General features: G+C 40.3%; 1 protein-coding gene across 3 annotated transcripts in view; it reads left to right on the forward strand.

Moving 5' to 3' along the window:
- MPPED2 (metallophosphoesterase domain containing 2) overlaps window positions 1–20,328 on the forward strand; it is a 102,530-nt gene extending 82,202 nt beyond the window's left edge. For all 3 annotated transcript variants that reach the window (XM_015632190.3, XM_015632193.3, XM_015632191.2), the window contains exons 5-7: window positions 13,413–13,528; window positions 16,172–16,285; window positions 18,924–20,328. In XM_015632190.3, the coding sequence (XP_015487676.1) occupies window positions 13,413–13,528; window positions 16,172–16,285; window positions 18,924–19,042 (349 nt within the window). In that variant the 3' untranslated portion in view covers window positions 19,043–20,328. The remainder of the gene's footprint in view (window positions 1–13,412; window positions 13,529–16,171; window positions 16,286–18,923) is intronic.
- The last annotated feature ends 1,672 nt before the right edge of the window (window positions 20,329–22,000 follow it).

Raw genomic sequence — 22,000 nt, forward strand, 5'->3', positions numbered from 1 at the left:
TCTAGCCCTAACAGAATGCCGTGGTGATGGCTAAATAATACACTGGAAATAACAGAAACCTCTCTTCTGTACTTTTTTAAGATACTCAACATAGTCCCAAATTTTTGTACTATTCCATTTGCTACTAGTGAACTGACTTTAATGTTTTTAACACCACTGCCACTGAGAAATATAAAAATGTGGCTCATAACCATTAAGGTTTTACGTATCAACATTTATTTTCCTTGTAGCTGTGAAAGCAGCCATCTAAAGCTTTAAAAGGTACTTATTTTAACTACATTTTAGCTTTCTGCAAATACTTTCAATCTAATGTGTTTTCTGTGATGTATAGGGGGTGTGCCTTATGTTTAAATTAGAAAGCATGAAAGTGTAAGGGAAAATATAATTTTAACTGTTTAAAAGGGCATTGTCAACAGCAGAAGATTAGGATGGGAAGAGTGTCTTTATTCTTCTTCATATATTTGTTTTACAGCAGGAGTCATTGTTCTCTTTCTTTAAAGCTGCAGTTTGATGGTAAAGCTGGGTTTTGCTATAAGTTGTTTTGCTAATAGAGAAAAACACCTTTCTGCCAGCATCTCTCTGTAGCCTCTGGGGATGGAATTGTGCCTTGTGGATGGAATTGTGCCTGTCCATGTGCAGGGGACCCCATTCCCAGCTGGGCCACCCCAGGCTCCTGCCTCTCCCACAGCCTGCTCAGAGCTCTGGGATGGAGCACAGCAGCTGAGTCACCCCAGTCAGAGGCACAGAACTTGGTTCTGGATCATTTCATTCCAGTTCTAGTACTGCTGGCCTTAAGAGGAAGACCCAGACCATGGAGAAAAGAAAAAGATAATTCATGATGAGGATATTTGGATCCATTGCAGCAGCCAAAACCACAGTAGCTTTCCTTTTCCACCAAGAAAAATTTTGACTTAGCTGGGGACTTGCATGCCCTGCTAGTGTCCGAGGTTTTCCTTTGGCAACATATTTCAGCTGCTTAAATCTCTTTGGGGGCATTGCTAGGGTAGTGATTCCAAGTGCTTTATCCTGCAAGAGTTGATTCCTGCAGCTCTCTATTTAGAAGGCTATTTAATGTTAGCTCTCTATTCATTTGGAAATAATGGTGTTGGAGGGAAAAAAATAATTAAAATGGCTTCAGAAAGTAGTTAATTATAAAGCCTACCATGGCCTGAAGTATAAAATACATTGCAGTCTGAGAAATCATGTAGGGGAACATTACTAAAATAATTAATTAAAAAATTTTACATATATCACCCACACAGCAAATGCCTTGGCTGCTGCTAAAATGAGTCCAGTGCCCTTCAAAAACTGAGCATCTCTTAGATCTCCCACTCACTCCCTTTTAGATATCCTTGTTTTCTTCTCTCCTCTGGGCATTTTGTGTTATGAACATCAATTTTGGAGAAAGGCTTTGGGCAAGAAATGAAATCCTTGCTGAGTTTATTTTAGCATTATCACTGTGTTTTGTGGGGCCAGGGCTGAGCTCGTTGAGTGCCTGATCTGGCAGAGGCAAGAGGGGCACAGACCTGAGTCCTGCCAGTGCTGTGCTTCCTTCACCTGCTGTGTCCTGCTGGTCTGGGAGCTGACACAGCCCTGACAACTCTCAGAGATGTCTCTCCAAGGGTATCAGCTGGCCTTGCACCATCACAGCCTCCCATCAAGGCAATCCTTTAAGTTCAGCACTCTTGCACCAAATTTAGGGGTTTTTTCTGTGCCCTGTAGGCAAGCCAGGTAGGTGTTAAATATTGCAAAGCCTCACCTCTAAGTGCAGGAAAACAGCTGCTGGGTTTTGACATGCATTTGAGGGCAAGGGATAGTTTGGTTTGAGTTTGGGGTTGGGTTTGATTTTTTTAAAAAAAATTTACTTTTGAAGAAAGGAGAATGTGTCCTGCACAGGCTCTGTGCTCACACCCAAGCCCTACCTGTGCTCAGCAGCTGTCATTAGGTGATTCCTTCCACTTGTCTAATTCCTGCTTGGTGCAGGTTCTTGACATCCAGTGCTTTATCAAACATAGGCTGCTTGCTACCTATTACTACTGATCTCAGCATTGCTAATAAACAGCAACATCAAGGCCATATTTTCTGGTTCCTGTCAGACCACTGCTTTCCTGGGTGAAATAAAAGTCCCATTAACATGCTCCTCCTCATCGGCTCTGACAGTTTGATTAATTAGGCCCCCTCTTTAGATGACCTCTGCACTGACACGACAAGGAGGTGAATATAAAATGAATAGTTTGCCCACATAATGGCCTACTGCAAGTTTCAGATTTTTATCAGATCAGACTGAAGTCTGGGGCCTGTATTAAAACCCCCAGTGTACAGCAATATATGGCTGTGGGTTATGAACTGCAGGCTTTACTGCATGCTTAAGGAATTAAAACCAAACCAATCCTAGCCATCCTGATATATTGACTTCTTCTCTAAGAATTAATCTTTCCTTTACTCTCTTGGCCATACAATACAAATCTAATTCATTTACATTATCAAATAAAATGACCTTTTGTTTTCAAAGGATTTTTTATTGCCAGAAAATACAGTATGTTAACTCTGTGGTTATTCAGCCTCCCATAAAATACTAATGTAAAGCCATTATTCTAGTGCCACTCTATTTAAATGTCAGTCTGCCTTTCTATTATAAACCACCACTTCATAGGCTGGTAACTCATCAGTAAAAAATTCACTTCAGCTGAGAACTTATAATATGGGCTCACAACTTTTCTTTGAATGCATCTTTTTAAAAAAAATATGAGTATGTAATATCCCAAGGGGTGGCTATGTGATTGTGAGACTACAGTGTGGCTGGAGCACCTCTGGAGATGGGCTGAGAGATTTGAGGCTGCTCACCCTGGAGAAGAGAAGGTTCCTGGCTGACTTTTCCAGCTTTCCAGTGCCTGGAGGGGCTACAAGAGAGCTGGAGAGGGGCTTGTGCAAGGGCATGAAGTGACAGGGCAAGGGGGAGAGCCTTTAAACTGGCAGAGGCCAGGGTTAGATACATATCTTAAATTAGATATTAATGAGATAATCACTGAAGAAATTCTTCACTGTGAGGGTGCTGAGGCCCTGGCATGGTTGCCCAGAGAAGCTGTGGCTGCCCCATCCCTGGAAATGTTCAAGGCCAGGCTGGATGGAGCTCTGAGCAACCTGGGATAGTGGAAAGTGTCCCTGGCCATGGCAGAGAGTTGGAATTAGGTAGGTTGGAAGGTCCTTCCAAACCCAAACCATCCTATGGACTGCAGCACCAGAAACACCCATTGTTGCCCACTGCATGGTGCCTCTGGCTGGAGCTGCTGCTTTGTGGCTCCAGGAGGAGCAGTTTCATCAGCCTTTGGAGCTACATCACAATCCTCCAGGAGGCAAGTCAGGCTTTTAATAAAATCTGGAATTTTGACTGGTGGTCGCTGAGAAAGACATCTTCCCTGCATCTTTGTTTTGCTGTTTGCTTCCACTTGATTATTTTCCATTAACACTCTTGAGAGGAATTAGGTGTGGCCTCAGAGAGATATCTTTTAAATACATACATATCTATCTATATAGATCTTTAGTGGGGGTCAAATCTTCTCTCCCTCAAGGTGAGAACTGAGACAAACATGAATAATACTTTGTTGATCAAGTAACTGACACAGATGCAGAAGTTCTGCTATGTTGGTTTCTAATCATTCTAATATTAGAAATATTTTTCAATGTTTTCTCTTCAAATTAACTCTCTTTCAGTCTGAGGTAATCCTCATATCCCACAAACCTCGCTGAAAGGACAGCACAAAATTGGGGAGCTTAAAATGAAATGTTGTGTAAATGACCCAGTTGTCATCAGAGTTCCTTGTTTAATCTTGAAGGCAACAAAAACATTGCTTAAACAGATTCTTTTCAATTAAAATAATGCTCTGTTTACCTCTGTGATGCCCAATGCTCTCTCCAGTCTTTTCAGCTGATTTTTCTTTTTTTTTCATGACCCTTATGTTTTTCCCTCAATCTCTTCTGTCACATTTTTTCCTTTGTGTTCATCTGTTGATCAAGTAACTGCATTACTTTAATTGATTTGCTGAATTGGCTCGTGCATAAGACAGCTCCTCCAGGTAATAAGCTGAAAATGTTTGCTCACATTACTGTGGCCATGCTTGAGTGCTGCAGAGTTCTCCTTGGTTTGGGAGTGCACTGCACCATTTCTGCAAGTTGTTTCTCATTTTCCCTGATACAAGCAGAACAGCAGGGAATGAATGTTTATTTATAATATACATACATATATATATAAAAATATATCCACACACAAGTGCATATTGTACAGATCAGGTATACACCAGGTATAGGATTTTCTGTTTGTGTGAACTTCTCTTGCAATCAAGTCTCCTGAGGCTTTCTGAGCTGAGAAGGAGGTGTGATATGCATTTTGAGATCCATGATCATCCCTTTCCCCAGATGACTTCAAAGAAAAAGTTTACTGGTAGACAGTATTTGGCAAATAAGGTAGCAGTGGTTTTTTGATGAAGACTGGACAGGAGCTGGTAACTTTCCCTTCCTGCAGACTCCAAAGCTGGAGTTTTCAGCAAAGGTGAAATTTCAGGTTTGCCAGATGTGAAATTTCTGCATGAAGCAAGGTCTGTAATAAACGAAGAAAATAAACCAAATCTGCGTAACTTTCAAATAAATGACATTTCCTAAGTATAATTGAACAATAACCCAGTAAATGATGGCCCAAAACCGAGCCATGATAATTTATACTGTACCTAAATGCCAACTAAGCATGCATTGTGACACTGGAAACTCAATTTCATCTGGTTAGTGAGGGTAAGAGACTTCACATCAAGCCTCAAGAATAAGCTGGAACGGAAGGTAGCACAGACTTCAGACAAAGAAGAAATGCTGGGAGTATCCTGTGACCTAATTATAACTAACTGTTTCCATTCTTTTCTGTAAATATTTAGAAGATTACGTTACTACGTAACTAGTAAGTTCCTACAATTAAATGTTGTGGGTTGTGCATGTCTGGAAGTCTTAATAAATGTGAGCCTTGTTTGGTTTTCCTAGCAGGCATTCTGGAAAGTTTCAGCTTCTTATTGAGGAATGTTAGCCAGCATTTTGAGCAAAACATAAATAAAAATAGTGATGGTATTTATAGATAAACAGCACCATCTGGCAATAAGCAATCTCAGTGTCTTATTTTAAGTCATTGGAGCAGCTAAGAATAATTGATTTATTGGTAAAGACTAATGGTGAAAATCTTGGGGGGCAGAATTCTGTTTCTACCATCTGATGGACTTTATTCTGGCAAATTTATTCTAGGGTTAGCCAACCTAGTTCTGCACAGTACCTCTATAAACAGTGCTCTGTCTAGACTGTTATGAGCCTAAATTATTTATTGCTTGTAAAGCACTTGAAAGAGTTTTTGAAAGCCCTCAAGTTCCTGTGATTGTGATGTAGGTTTGTTCTTAGTGCGTTCCTTCGGGTTGGTTTTGGTTTATTTGTTTTTCAGAAACATCAAACTGGTTTGATAACTCTGAAAATTAGAACAGGAAAAGCATGGGCAGTTAAGGCATCCAGAACATAAAGGCACAAAGACCCAAACCTTTTTCTTTGTGATGTTATGTGATAGAGCTCCTCAATATAAAAAGGACACACCTTTCCTGAAGGTGTCATTAAATGTTGTGTGTGTGTTGGGAGCAGCACAGGCTGAAGATATTAACATATAAAAAGGTGCTGAAGCACTACATAAAAATATAAAAATATGTGTCAGGAATTCCTTTGCTCTGTGGCATTAATTAATGAACAAGTTACCACATCTGCTGACCCTCACAGCCTTTTGGAGGAACTACTGAGACTTTATCAGTGCTAAAGATTCTGTTTTAAGGAGCATTCCAAATAATTAAATATCTAGAGGCTGTTTCTCAGGAGCAAGAACCAATTTCACTTACAGTGCAGGTTGACATAACTACTTTGGAGTGTTTCATTTGTCATACTAACTTATATCTGGCAACATTTCTTTCATAATTCACTGAAATGTAGCTTATTTTTTTTTAAAGACTGACATGTTTCTGTTAATATTTTCCAAATGCTGCTTTTACAAATATATAAAATATTCAGCAGAAACTACTGTATGTAATTAGACCAGATTTTGATTTTTTACATGTCAAACACACGGACTACCCCCATGGATTGAAGATATGCACTATTAAGTGTGTGTTGGGAGAGAAGTATTTTTTATTTTGTTTTTTTGCTCTACTTTAATGTGTGTTGTCATCACAGAAGCAGGACTGCTAGTAAAAGCCTCTCCCAGACTGACCTGGGGTGGAAGTGTTGTCAATTTACATTTCCTGCAGAGATAATAAGATAAAATTAATTTAAGATGTGGTACAATAGCATATTATGATCACACTTACTGTAAGAAATCAAGCATTCAAGCATCACTCTTAATGTTGAGCAAAATTGAACCAAAATTTTAGGCAGCTGCTCTTCTTATCTTTTGTTTCCTCTTTCCCCTGGCATGTCCCTGGGAACAGACAATGGGTTTATGTTGTGGTGAGCTTCAGGACCAGAGAGCTCCTTCCTTTAGACAGGTGTTTTAAGCTTCCCTGTGTTTTTACAAAGACCACAAAATTTTACCATAAGAACTCGAGTCATTTAAGTTCTTTTCAGTACTGCAGCATCCTTTGATGCTTCAAGGGGCCAGGTACCCTGCCCTGGGGTGCAGGATGGGAATGAAGGAGTAAATGTGCTCACTCCAGAATGAGAAGAAGTTCTACAAGTCAGTCCAGGATGTACTCTGTAGGTCTGAGCTGCTGCCACAGTGCAACACCACTGCCATGTGGGGAAATAAAACATACTTAATGTGCATTTGAGTCTGGTCCTAACTTAAACCAGGTCTATCTTTCAAGCCAGCCCCAACTATGCAGAGCACAGGAATATGTAAGGACTGACGCTTCTATTCGTAGGCCTTTGTAATTCTATTCCTTTTAAAAGTAGAATGAAATTAGCCCTTGAGTCAAGTTTAAATTATTTTCATTTTTTTGGGATATTAAAATATCTCCCAGATCTCATTAAGTCAAGCCCTAAATAAAATAATTGCAATACAGTTAGGGATTGGAAAGCCTCAGAAGGTTTGGAGGAAATTTCCTCTTTGATGAGCAATTCGGATACTTAAGCAAAGGTTGTCTGGATCATAAGCTTGAGAAATTCACCTACTCCCTTCCTCTCCTTTCCAGTATCCACTGGCTTCCTGGTGGTGTCCACTGCTCTGCTTTATTGTTTTTTACTTCTATGCTCTGGGAGCTCAGTGTCTTGTGATCCTCTGTGACATTACTGGGGTTTCAGCCTCCTGCCTCTGCTCCTTTGCTCTCAAGTCTCTTAAACCTTGTTGTATGTTGTATGTGTTTCTTTACTCTTCTTTTTTTTTTTATTAAAACTCATCTTCCCCACAGAGGAGTTTTCTTAAAAAGTATCTGTGGTGTTCTGATATTGTTAACACAAAACATGTGGAGTGAATGGACAATCCTCTGCCAAAAAGGATCACTTACCATTCCAGACATAGGGTAGAAGATGTCAGTGGCTGCTGTGGACCATCAGAGAAGAGGAGTAAGTGCAAGGTACCCACAGAGGTAGCAGGCTGTAGGTTTGGGGATCAGAGCTCAGTTTGCTGTCAATAGCAGCTGGGGCAGCCTGGAGGCAGCAAGGGCAGAGATCTGCAGGCACTGAGAGAGGGAAGATGCAGGAGGGAATTCTTGTACCATTTTCCAGCTGTATGGATGGCTAAAGCTGCACTTGCTCCTCCTGTCCTGTTCCTATTTTATGTGATAATCTGGACCACATCAGCACACCCATGGCACATGATGTATGGCAGCAGTAAAGGTCCTCAGTTTTTCTTTCCTTTCGTAGCTCTCACAGATCCAGGCGTGAATCTCTGTCTGACAGGAGTTTAAACTAAACCCTGCACCGACCAGTTTGTACAGTCTGAGGTAGAAACTGAGAATGACTTGGTGCAAGGAGTATCCCAGGTCTTGCTGGCTGGTGAGCTGATCCTGCAGCCTCTCAGTGGGAAGGATTATTCCCTAGGGAAAAGGCACTGCATGGGTTCTTTCCCTCCACTGTGGAAGATGGGGAGTTGTGCTTCTCCTCAAATGCTTTGTCATTTAGATAACCAGCATTCAGAGGTTATAGACTACACATTAAAAGAGAGAGAAAAACCTGCAAAACAAACCAGCAGGTTGTGGAGGTTTTATATTTTTCTAACCTCGTGAAAACAGCTGAACTGTGTTAGAGACTTCCTGACTCAAGTGCAGGCTGGTAATAATAAGGAGGTACATCTAGTAACATGGCTAACATAATTGCAGTACTGATAATTCACTTTTGTGAGAGCTGTTTAAAGATGCAGGGTAAGCAAAATCCCAAGGAGGCAGGCTCTGTGATGCTTCTTTCTGTTCTGTGTTATTATTGTCACTTTCTAAATGGGACACTGAGGCACAGCAGGTAAGTGCTAGTGGGAATGACATTCAGCTGGAGCCCCTGGGCTGTGCCTCTCACTGGTGTCACAGCACTGCATGTAATGAGCACATTTAGGAAACAATTTAGCCTTTACCACTTCCTGGTGGTTGGTACATTATGAAAAAGCATTTGAATCTTCACTAGAAAAAGGAGCTTAACCAAAAAAATAAAAAAAATAAAAGTACTTTTGCAGCACTGAAGGCCAGTTTACAGAAGCTGTTGTAAAATGTGCTTCCTCAATCCATTGTGTACTTGGTGGGCACTCTGTGCCTGGAGCTGTCCAGGACATCCTTGTCCTGTGCCACCACCTCTGTCCCATCCCCCTCCTCGGTGAGCCAGGTCTGTGAGCTCAGTTTGAAGGCTGATAAAAACAGAGAGCTTTTTGTTGTTGTTGTTATTGGTCGTGTGGAAATGCTTCCCACTGGGATGCCTTTTAGACTCTCCCTCAGCTGTTATCCTGTGCAAGGAGACAGACTGAGATTTTTGCCTCCTGTGCACTTTACTCATTGGATTAAGGATAAAATTGATACTTTCCTAAAAGACTGGGTAGCCTTAAAAATGAATGAATACTTGATATTAAAGACCTATGAGATAATTTATTTTTTCTAATCCTGTTTAGAAGTAACTGTTGAAATAAATGGATTTACTGGTGAAGTTAAGAGGAAAATGTGAATCTAGAAGGTCTCATTGTACATTTACCTTTTGAGTTGTTGAACTCTGAGGATGAGGTAATTAAATTCATGAGTCAGAGAAGAGATGAAAGGAGGTTGTAGGAGTTACCATCCTTTACAAAGAAGGATCCTCCTGAAAAAGGAGTCAACATTTCTGTGTTACCTGGATGAACTTGGCCATGGCTTTGTGTCTCCTTTCCTTGTGTGATAGTGTTGCTTCTGAGGTGAATGCACTGAGGAGCACTTGTGATTTTTGGTGTCAAGAAATGATGCTCCATCGCTGTGCTCTTGTTGTGGGTTGGTTTGGGTTTGTTTTGGGTTTTTTTTTTAAAATGTATTAGCAAAATAATAAAGCCATACAGTGCTTACTTGGGAGGAGGGAGATCTGATCACCTGCTGAAGCTGCAGCTCTCTGCTGTTAAAAGCAGATGGATTTGTGTGTCCTGTCCAGGGGTTCTCCCAATGCACCTGTAAAAGGAGGAAGAGTCTTGTTGGGAAGCTTAATATTCCCTCCTTCCTGGCATTATGTCAAGTAATGTCTGCATCTCTTGCAGCACAAGGTGTGAAGATAATTTTCAGCCTCCTGCATAAGCATTCTTTTAATTGCATAAAACATAGCTTCCAAAATGCCAGGTGGAGGGGGATCTGTGGGGATTCCTGTGCAGAAATGAAGAACTGAGGAGAGCAAGGATGGGCCAGGTGTCTGCCTTTCATGAGGATATTCCCTGTGTCACATCTGCTGCCAGCATAGCTGCTCTCCCTAAACGATGAGGAAGATTTGCAGTCAGGCTGGTGGGTGAGCCGGGGATCAGGAATTACCGTGATGCTTTGATGGTGTGTGAGGGATGCTGTGAAGTGTGCCGTGGTTCTGATGAGCACAGCCTCAATTAGGTTCTTCTGCACGAGGCTGACATGCCAGGCTTTGGGTGTGAGGATGTGTTCTGGTCCATCAAACGTAAAATGACAAAATCATTTGTAATCTCTCATTACCAGTCCCTGTGGGCTTTCCATCTCTGTCTCCCCTGTGGAATTATTCAACAGCCAATAACTCTGCTATTGCCAGCTATACTTAAAAATGAAGTTTTAGGAATTAACTGAAATCTTTTACTTAGAGGTCCATAGGAAAAAGAATTAGGTCAGATCTGAAATATTACTACTAATGACTAAGTAGCCTTTCTAAATTACTTGTGCTTGATTGGAATTTACCAGGAGTGGGTATATGTGCTTTTACCCCTCTGATTCTGTCTCCCACCCCATGGGAGGTAATGAGCAAAGGGCTGTGTGGTGCTTGGTTGCCAGCTGGGGTTAAACCATGACAGTGCAGCCAAGGTTCATTATCTACATTTCTTCCTAGACAGGAAGTCATTTCTCACAGTAAGTAATCAGCTTGAAAATACATTGCAAAAGGCACCTAACTCTGTGCACAGTTTTTTTCTTCTAAATTATTTAGACGTTGAGAATCACTCTATTTAACTCTTGTGTATGCAAAAAAAGGCACTAACAGGGGGTAAAATATCCCACTCTGATATCCCTTGACAGTACCCTACCTGCCTAAAGGGCAGGCTTTGTCTTTCCTGCTGGTATTTAAAGTTTGCTGGGATAACCAGCTGTTCCCTGTCCACTCACAGATTCACAGCACACCGACCCCATCGCGTCTTCACTGCAACACAGCAAACATCAGGTCACCTTCCTTGTGATCCCTGCTAAACCTGTTCCCGTGCCAGACAGCTCTTTGGCTTTTTTGTGGTGTTCTTAATACATGCTTGGCTTTCTGGCAAGGTCTGAACCCCCTCTGAAAGTCAGGGATCCTCAGTTTGCCAGTGCTGTCAGGAATTATGCACTGTTTCGTGTTTTAAATTCCTGAATCCTAAATCTGTAATCCAGGTGTTCTTCCAGTCATGCCTGCTCTTCTCTTTGATTTACCCATTTTGTATGAAAATCTTTAGTATATTAAGTAAGTACTTGACCATTTTTTTTTGTGCACATGCTGCATAATGAGGAAGGTTTCTCAAAAGTTTTCTTGCAAGTGGATTCCCATGTGGCGCCTGTTAGTCACAGCTAATTACAGAGGTTGGTGAATGAGGAATATATGTGAGCTCAGGTTCCCCTCCTCCTCTTTCCACAGTGCTTCAGAAGAAAATAAAATAAAAATCCTGCAGACAAATCCAGGTTTTTCTGTGCTTGAAGTCTCCAAAGAGCTCCAGAGAAATCACAGATGTGGTTTCATGTTTCAGGTTTAACTATGTTGTAATAACTACAGTCTTATCTGCAGGAGAAATGCAAGTGGGGAAAGAATCATTAATTGACAGTGAAAAGTTTGACCCAAGCTCTGTGTGTTTGTTTGTTTAAAGCAGCTGAATGTTTAGCCAAACGATATTTTAACTTCTGACTGCAGCCTTGAAGGTTACAATAATCTTGATAGGTTAAAAGCTAGGAATGTTATAGGAAAGGGAACTCAGATATATGTTTCAGGAAAGCCAGTCCTAGGAAAGCAGAAATTCTTGTGGTTTAGTTAAAGCCAGGACACAACCTTCAGTTTTAATTCAGCTGCACACAAACCTCCTGCCAGGTGCACCAACCTTTGCAGCACAGGAAGGTTTTTAGGTGCTTCAGTGGGTGCAGAGCAAGGCAGCTTGAGAGCTGAAGCTTCGTGGCTGAGCACAGGAGGAACCCACAGCTCACATCAAATGTTTGACTAACATCTAATTTTCCTATCTTTTGTTGGTGTTCATTCAGGAAGTCTGCTAGCTTGAATGAGTTCCTGTGTGTGTGTGTAGTATGAGTATTATCCAGCAGGACTACATGGGATATTGTCTATTATTTGTTACAAAGGCACCAGTGACCTTCCTGCCCCTATATTAGCAGCGCCTGCTGTTTTTCCATACTGCCGATTGTCAGGAATGCAGATCATCCATAAAGCTGGGCACAATCCTCATCACTCAAATTATTGTCTCAGGAAAACAAAATGCTTTAATTATATAAAAAAAATAAAAATTAGAGATGTAATCTCAGCAGGACATTCCCACTCAAAGGCATATTTGAGGCTAGGAAAATGAATAATTTAGCGGGTAGAGGAGGCAGATAACATAATGAAATTACATAGGACTCTGATGATTTCTGGTTTTAACAGGTATGGGTTTTTTCAAGGTTGGTTTGTGGCTGCTTTTTGCCCCCAGCTTTTGTTTTCTGTTTTCAGAACTGCAACACACAAAAGACTTCAGGAGTAGCTGGAACTTTCAGAAATATGACTGGGGCTAGGACAGGAGTATTCTACCTGGAAAACAAAGTCTGAACCTGTTGCCTGAGCTCTAGGAAACACACACATGGATGCAAACTCTTAAAATTAGTACATTACTAAGAGCTGCATAAGAGGTTATCAGTAACTAACATAAATATTCCTGTCTTTCATCAGAACAATTGTTTTGTGTACTAATTTGATAGGGAAAGGCTTTATTATGATATACCTGTATCAGAATTAGATGTTACATGTTGAAAAAGTTAATATGTTAAAAAAAGTACTCCTAGAAAATGTATTTGTCATTGCTGCATGCTTGGGTTGGTGGATAAACTAGTGTTTCAGAACAACTCTGTGCTATGCTGGAGAACATTTGAGGGTATCAGTTTCCCTTGAGAAATACTACATGAATTTTAAATGGTAAGATCTCTTCAAAAAGTCACTGAGGCTAAATATTGTGTGGATGGAGATCTCTAGGAGGCTCAGGAGTTCCAAACCCAGTTGGGTGACAGTGTTCTGGTATTAAAAGTGCTAAAAGGAGCAAGTTTGAGTTTAGTGAAATGCTGTGGCACACGTGGTGCTTATTGCTGCCACATCGAGCCTCTTGTTGAGCTGTTACTGCTGCCCTGTGCTGGGAGAAATTCATTTTTGCCTCCAAAAAAATTTTGGGGTTGTTCTGGTAGTTAGCATAGGAAGGAGTTCTTGTGTTCAAACATTCCCAAACTTTGATAAAATGCTTGAGATTTAGACTTTGTTGTTTTAGTGTTTTCTCCTTTCTCTCTAGTGAGTAAATGCCCCCAGGGCTGAATGCTTTTGAAGTACAAAAATAACATCAGACATTAATCTAAATTCAAATATATGTTTTAACATATGTATGTATTTGAATCAGTGTGTGTTAGAGGCATCCTCTTCAAAAAGGCTGTCTGCAGGTAATCTCTGAAGCACAGAAATTGTTTTAATTCAGAAAAATAATAATAATGGAGAAAGGAAGAGATTTTTATTTTACACTGATGCAGTTTGTCTTATTTTCCCCAAAGGACACCATGGTTTAATGGATGGGGCTTTAATCTACCCAGAGGTCAGTCTTTGCTAGACAAGTGGAACCTTATTCCTGAGGGAATTGATATCCTAATGACACATGGACCTCCCCTTGGTAAGTGAAATAAAAGTTTTGTGTGATTTTTTTGCATGAGAATTTTACTTTCAAAATAAGCAAAGTTGATAATGCTTTAAGATATACTGTAATTGCACCCAAACTTAAAACTATGGATCAAAAACCTTTCTGAAAGAAGTGGAAAATGATGATTAGGCTTAGCTGATCTGTTGAGTTTCCATAAAATCTTGAATTTTTTTATTAAATTCAAGCTAGGGAAGATCAAATATCTGACTCCATAACCATTATAATTTGACATTTTATTTAAGAGTAGTGTTCATCTGACAACCCAGTTTCCAATCCCAAAAGACTTTTTAGAGATTGACTAAAACTTTTGAAACCTTTTCTCACTACAGTGTCGTGTTATTTTAAGGTTTGAGAGTAGCAGTCAAGAGTTTGGAGCTATGTAGTCACATATTCTCCTTGATAATGTCCTTGTAAACTTAGGATATGTAAGAACAGTTTTAAAGGTATTAATTGGCTTATAAAAAATTTGTGAAGGAATAAAATCATGTTCTTAGAGAATTGTTCCTAACTTGATCTAATGACAGGTGAGCACCAGTCTATGAATAATTTGTTTCTTCATTAGGTAGCTAAAGTTTCTCATTTAGTTGAATTTTGCTCATCTTGTCAATATGAGTCATTCACTGATCTCTGCTTTAACTCTTAAGATCCAAACTAAGTTCTGATTGTCTCAGGACACCAGGACACTGGTTCTGCAGAGGCAGGAGCACTCAGTTTTGGCATATCTGAAGTCATTAAAGCCCACACTAAAGCCATTTGGAAAGTGCCCCTATCCTTTCCCCATCACATATTATTTACTGCTTTTCTTCCAGACACATGTGGCAAGCAGCCTGGGGCTGTATTTTAGGTATCTCATGGGTTTACAACAACTGACCCTTTTATAAATGTGGCTTTTCAGGATGAGGAATTGTGGCAGTCTCTTCATTGCCCTTACTGCCAGAAGAGTGGTTTTGTCAGGTTTTTAGTAAGCTCCTGCAATCCAAGGGGTCAGATCACACAGTCACAGGGAGTGACCTAATCACAGTCTCTTACTAAAATCACTGGACTGAATATGTAAAATCTTCTCAGAATTGCATGGTGCCATTATAAACCAGCATTTTAAGTGCTTCCAGGCTGCCTCAGTGTTCTTTTAGAGCTTCTTGGTGACCGTGGAGCCAAGAATTAATGCATGCTTATGTTTTTTTACCACAATTATGTTAAGAGTCAGCAATCTAGGCCAAGCTAAGAAAGAAAAAAAAAAAAAGACCAGAAAGTTTTTGACCAATGTACTTACTGCTCCTTTTATATTCTGTTTAGTTTTTTAATACTACTTAGAGAATGTTGTAAGATGATCAGCAAATTCCCTTTAACCTTCCTGGAGCTCCCAGCGAGCTGCTGTGTTAAGGCAGTGACACAGCATCCCCTGACAGCAGAGCCACCGGATATTGCAAACCATGGCCTCAAACAGCACTCTCTTAATTGCTTCATTTTCCCAAAGAAGCAAAAAAAAAAAAATTCCAAAAAACCCCACAAGCGTGTTTATAACGTTTCATGGTTGCTGTTTTAAATGGGTTGTTCATCCATCTGCTCTGAATTGGGTTCATACAGAAATACTATGATGCTGCAGACACTGTAATTGAATAAATGTGCTTAAATTTTGGGTTTGAAGGAGATAATGAAGTTCAGTTTCAAAAGGTTGGCACTGTATCTTAACTACAGACACAGATTAGGTGTCAGTACTGTGCCTAAAATGAGGGGCTCTAGGTCTCAGCCTGCATGATAATATTGACAAAATACTGCTTTTTAAATAACTGTTTACTTATTAAGTAAATATTAAGGGAGGTAGAGCTGTAATTGGACTCTTTGGTCACTCTAAAATTCAGCCAAGTTCTTGGCACAGGCTGTAATGATGCTGAAGTCAGCAGAATGATGCTACAGCTGGCTCCTGATTTCCCTTTTTTTGCTCTCTCCTTGCTCTGCTGATCCTTTTCTGTGCTAGTCCAGGCAGCAGGCTCCTGCAGGGACTGATGTCCTGTTTTGTACATTTTTCTGTGTTATCCATAAGACCAGGTGACAACATGGTCAATTAGCAGTGGCTTGTTGGAAATTGTTTTGTAGGTTTTGCATTGCTTGAGGCTGGTGATGATGGCTCAGAAGTAACCTGGTGCTTGCAGACCACAGTCCTCCAAAAGCTGTGGGAGTCTGTATTTTAAATCTTTGGGCTGGCAGCTGAATTGAGTCGTAGCTCAGCTCATCTTCCTGAGCTGTTTCATTTCTGGAGTAACCACATAGCTGGCTTGGGAAGCTGCCTGCTGAAAGTGCCAGGGGAAAGGGAAGAAAAATCTGCAGCAGTGCCAGGAATAAATGTCCCAGGGTTTCAAGGTGGAAGATGAGTTTAAACCTGTAGTTTAAAAAAACAAATCACATCCAGAAAAATATTAATGCAGATGGAGGGAGGAAATCTTAAGGAAGACAAAGTGACAGTGAAACATTTCTTAAAAGCCGTTGTGTGCTTTAATGGAGAGGTTATGACTAGAGATAATGTAATAAACCCTGTGTGAATTATGACTTCCTGAAAGACTACGTGAAACCTTACCTGAATAGGGAAAATGAATAGTATTGATTGCATTTTGCCTTCAGGTTTTCGAGACTGGGTTCCAAAGGAGCTGCAGAGAGTGGGCTGTGTGGAGCTGCTGAACACAGTGCAGAGGCGAGTAAGGCCCAAACTCCATGTCTTTGGTGGGATTCATGAAGGTAAGGAGCAGTGCAATTCCCTACTTCATCTCAGAGTTCAAGAAGCACATTTTGATGGTGTATTGCAGTGAATAATGGCATATTGGATTAAAGTAGGGAGGGAGTTCAGGGAAGTGATTGCATGCGTGGCACTTTGTAAATTTATTCCAGAATTAAAACAGACTGTTTCAGGAATGTGTGCTACATTTAGCCACCTACATCTTTCACTGTGCAAAGGTTGTTCTATACAGGTTATTTGAAAGCAATTCAAGTTTTGACAAACTTGGTTAGAGAAATAGATGAGATTCCCCACACATGCAAGCCAAAATGAAAATTATCCCCACTACTCCAAGTACAGGAGCTAAGAAAGATGCTAGAGAAAAAAAGAAAATGTGAAGACAGCTTGCTGCCTCTGCTCACCTCCCTCAAGGTATAAGGAGAAGCAAAAAGGAGGGCATCTCGAGTCAGGCATCAGGAGGAGCCACTGCCAGAACTCACTGTGCACACTTTTCTACAAGCACCCTGTAATGCACCCTGTGCTCTCTGTGATACCCTCCAGCAGTCTCATGTTTTAGAAGAGACATTCCCCCTCTGTCATTGCCAGGACAGGCAGAGTGTGAAGCTTCAGAAACAATGAGCTCAGTTTGTGGCAGTGGAAGAGACTGAGAGATTAAATACATTCTGGAGATACTTAAATATTTAATACGATTTTGTAGCTTTCATGTGGCTGAGAGACAAACACTAGGAGTTCTGCCTGAGAGAGAGTGTAAGTGTTCCTGACCCTAGAACTCAAAATTACACATTAAATGTTTTATATTCTCCCCTCTGGAGGTTTTCCATTGTCTCTAACTAGGTTCTCCGTAGGCCTAAAGATTTTGAGGACTTCATAAAAGAAAAATGAAAAAAGGACAGCTTTCTCTGCTAGTGGTGTTGGTTTTTCTGAAGCCCCTTTGACTTCACACAATGATTTCCATGGCTGGCATCTGTAAATAAAGTGTTTATCCTGGGAATACTGACATGACCCTCTGCATAGAGGCATAAATAACAGTCCTTTTATGCAGCCAGGCAAAGATGGGGTATTTTGTACAAATATTAGTCCTTGCATATTAAAAATAAATGAATATAGCAAGACTTCTAGCTGAAATGTGTAAATTGTCTACAGCCTTTGTAGGCAGATTGGGTGGTGAAACTTGTGGTTGTGATAGGGCTGTGGGTGGGAGAGAGGAGGGTGTGTGAATGCACAGGACCATCATTATGAGAAAGCACCAAGGAATCATGTGCAGCACCCTACATTTAAATCCCCAAGGAAAGGTGGCAGCACACATTAAAAGTTAACATTCAAATAAGTTCTTATAAGAATACCAACAAAAAGTTAAAGTCATTTCTAGTACTTACACAGAAGATGTAAGAGTAGCTTGTTTCAGTCCAGGAAGAAATAGCAAAGTGTTAAGAGCATTATCTTACAGTGCAATTAATTTTTATCCAGCTCCATCTGGGATAAACATCTACCACATTCCCATGAACCAATGGAGGCTATAAACACATTTTGGTGATGCAGGTTTTTTCCCTGGTTGATAAGCAAAACAACCACAAACAAGGTTTTTCCCACCATGAGATGATCTAAATCAAAATTGCCAGTCTAAATAAATAAAGTAATACAGGTGGACAGTGCAGCAATTCTGAAGTGATTATTCTTTCTGATAGGCACTGTGGGTAGCTGTATTTATCTTAGCTTTCAGACAGCAGTGATCTGTACTGTATCATAATGGTTTGAAAGAAAAGCATTTTTCCTCTGAGGGCTTGCAGGGAAAAGTTCTCTTCCTCCTTGAAACTCTGGGGTTTTTTTTCAAATTTTTTTTTAAATAAGTACATTTGGGGCCAAATACTTCCTGGATATTTTCAAGCTTCTTTACACACACTTTTCTAATTAGTATATATATATATATATTAAATAATGCAGTCACAGAATGGTTTGGATTGGAAGGGACTTTAAGGATCATCTCATTCCAAACCCTCTGCCACGGGCAGGGATGTTTTCCACTAGACCAGGTTGCTCTGAGCCCTGTCCAGCCTGGCTTTGAACACTTCAGGGATGGGGCAGCTTCCCTGGGCAGCCTGAGTCTGTGCATGTGTGTATTTTTAACCTGCTGATGAGTTCCTGAGGTCTCAGAAGCCAGGGTGAACACCAGCTCAGCAGTGTAGCATGAGGAACTGGGTGATTAGGGCTAGCAAGGAGAGATGACAGAGTTCAGGTCATTTGTTTGAGAGGGGGTGTTTAGGCTAAACCAAAATTACTTCTAAATCTTCTGCTTCTAAATGGTCTTTTTCTTCTGACAGGCATGCAAATTATAGCTCACTAATTAAGTAATTAGAAAAAGAGCATGTGTGGTTTGTATTTCTGCCACACCCAGTTGCAACAGAAGATTTTCCAGGGGTGAAAAAAAGTTTGTGCACAAACCAAAAATCACCTGCTCTTCCCTCAACCGCGGTACCCTGCATTTTTTATTTTTTATTTTTTTTTCCCAGCCAAAATCTTTTTTCAGAGACACCAGAAGGGTCTGGTGTCGTTTAGAAGGGATTAATTTGGTTTTATCTCACAGCATGGATCCCCCATGGGGTGCTCTGTGTGTCCCTGGCAGTGAGTGTGTTGTCCCCGCAGGTTACGGCATCATGACAGACGGCTACACCACCTACATCAACGCCTCCACGTGTACAGTCAGCTTCCAGCCCACCAACCCTCCCATCATCTTCGACCTTCCAACCCCTCAAGGATCCTGAAGCACTACTGGGGAAGGTCTATAAACTGCCATTTTCTAATTAAGGAACATACATTCAGTTACATGTTTATTTCAAAACAGGGGGCTGGTGGGGGGGTGGATTTTGGGGGAGATGTGGGGTTTTTTTTGGGTTTTTTTTAATTTGTAAATTGCTGGTGCAAAAGAAACAAGAGGAAAAGTTAGAGGTTGTGCTTTTTGGAAATGCAGCATTCATTTTAAATTGATAAAGCATTGTGAATTTGTAAAATGAATTTCATTTTTCAATAAATTTGCCATTGTAAATTGTTATAGTGTTCTCAAAAGGACAGCCAAGCTTTCTTTTAATAAGTGAGAGACCTTATTTTAATATTATAATATAAGCTAAAAAATAGGCAGCATTTAAATACACCCAAATTTGCACAACTTATGTTATTGTCGGGATTTTTTTAAGTGTCTTCTTTTTCCCTAGGTTTAAATGTTGGCTTTTTATCTCCATTTATATCAATTCCTTTAGTAGCACAAACAATGTTTTGGGGTCCATTTACCTCTTGATATGTGTGCATGTACTTAAACTTGTTTCTAGTCATGGTAGAATGCAGCAAGAGGAGAATAGACTTCTCAGTTGTTTGTCTCTACCTGCTTTATAAAGACTGATCTAGATAGCCACAGTCTATATGTGATATCTACCTTCTGTTGTTTCTTTTTTAAATTATTTTAGCTTTAAAAGACTGGGGGTGAAAGCTGCAAAGAGCAGGTATTTCATGCAGTAAAAAAAGAAAAAAATAAATTGTAAATGCGGACTCCTTTTAAATATGAATTTATATATATATGTATTTTTTGTGCATTATAACTAAGCTAGGATTTAATATTGCCAGTATAGCATCTGCAAAACTATGCTGTACAGCACATCTAAATTATGAAGGATGTGACACATTTTTCCAAGTGCTCAAGGCCTTCAAGAGCCCAAGTTAAATCTTTGTTGTAGTTCAGGCATGTATAGAGTCAAATGGATACAATCAAGCCTAAATAAAATAAGGCTTAGTTGTCCTTTATATTTAAATATTCTTCTTGTCTTTTTTATTTCCTTTTTCTTATTTTGCACTGTGTGTAAATGCAATCTCACTAGCACAAAATATTGTTGCAGATAGTTATTTCCGTTCCACCACTGTAAATGCTATTGAGCTTTGTTCTGTTTTATGTTACCTTGTTAATGGAATTTAGAAAAGCAGTTGTTTCTTTAAATTTATTGTGATATTATATCTAGCGGCCTTTATATGCAAATAAAATTGCAAGATTTTTAAATATGTGGTTCAAGGGAGTTTTGTGGGTTTTTTGTGGCATGAACAATTTTGGGAAGTGATGACAAGGGTAAGTAAGAAGAAGTTCTCTATTTCTCAATAAATTTATATTGCGGACCATTCATCAGATGTCAGTTGGGTCAATAGAGCACTCAGAATTTCCCTTCTGTTTCTCTGCCATCCATTTCTCCATTCCTTTTAGACAGAGGGGATTTTGTCTTTAGCTTCAGTGGTTCAGTGTGACCAAGTTTGTGCTGTTAAGACTTGTAGGATGCTATTCCAAATGACACGAGGAAGAATTGATTAGACAATAACCTTTTTTGCTTCCTCACTTGGTCATTAGCACTGAGCTTCAGGTGTCTTATGCTCATCCACCCTGGGTTAAAAAATGAATAGTCAGGAAGTGAAACACATCACTTTTTATGTGGGTTGGTTTTGTGGCTACAGCAGGATCCGCCAGGGCAGGGGAGTGGAAGGGCAGTGTGGTTCTGTGTATGCCAGGGGAGTGACAAACACTGCAGGACCTGCTGCTGCACACAGTTACACAGATAACAACACAGTCCTGTCCCAAAACAGGAGAGATGGCTGCAAAAATCTGCTTTCAAACATGAGAAAATAAGGCACAGTTTTCATGAATCTTCATCTGCAGTAATATCAACAAGACCTGGAGAGAGACAGAGTATCCCCATTTATCTTAACAGGTTGTTAACTTTTGACATTATTTTGATACAAAGTTTATAAACAAAGAAATCCAGGGCTCTTACAGCAGAGTACAAGTCAGTGGGCCTAATACTGTTTGTATTTTGATGCAATGTGTGTGACACATGTCTGTGGAGTTGGCTGAAATCTTCAGATTTATAAGGCTGCTGCACCAAAGTCTTTTTTGGGGAAGAAGCTGCTGTATCTCTTAAATCTACTTCTTGTTCTGTATGTGGAATTTCCTGTCAGGTTTCCTTATGAAATTGATAGGTACCTTCACTCCTTAATGATATCTGCCTCCCTTTGCTTGCAGTTCTGGTTATTTTATCAATTGAGCAAAAGGAAGAAAGGTCACCAAATATTAGTCCTCACTTTTGGATGTAGATGCAGGATCTGTCTTGTGGGCTTTTTTCAGCTTGCAGTGAGAAGACGAGGAAATTGGTTTTGACAACCACAGCTGTCTACTGGCAAAGAACTTCTGAGATGGCTGTCCTTGGAGAAAAGCAGTTCTTAGAGCACACAGAAATCGTGTATGTGGAACACCTTAGATTATTCTAGTTCACTGATACCTTGCTTGTTTTCACTGCATAAGGAGGAAATACCCATAGCCTCAGATGCTCTGTAGTGCCATGAATTTCCAGATGAGCAAGGGATAGCCACTGTATCTGTGTTGCCCTCCAGCCTTCTGGAGAACCTGGCTACAGCAGGTATAGTCCATGGTACCAGTCTGTCATCTCTCTGCCTCTTGATAAAAACTGGGTTATTCCAACAGCAAAAATTCCAAGCCAACAGCTTTGTTCCAGCATTCAAACAAGACTTGTGGCAGCAAAATGAGCGGATGGCAGTGCAAAAGTTCATCCAGGAGTCTGCCTTGGGTAAGACTGGTAGTGAGAGTAGACCAGAAGCAATGCTGTGAAGGAGTAAATCTGTGCAACCTCTGCCATAAACTAAACTGGTACCTGTAGCCATAGATGTCCTAAAGC

The sequence above is a fragment of the Parus major genome, chromosome 5, assembly GCF_001522545.3.
Source record: "Parus major isolate Abel chromosome 5, Parus_major1.1, whole genome shotgun sequence".
In the NCBI taxonomy this organism is placed as follows: Eukaryota; Metazoa; Chordata; class Aves; order Passeriformes; family Paridae; genus Parus; species Parus major.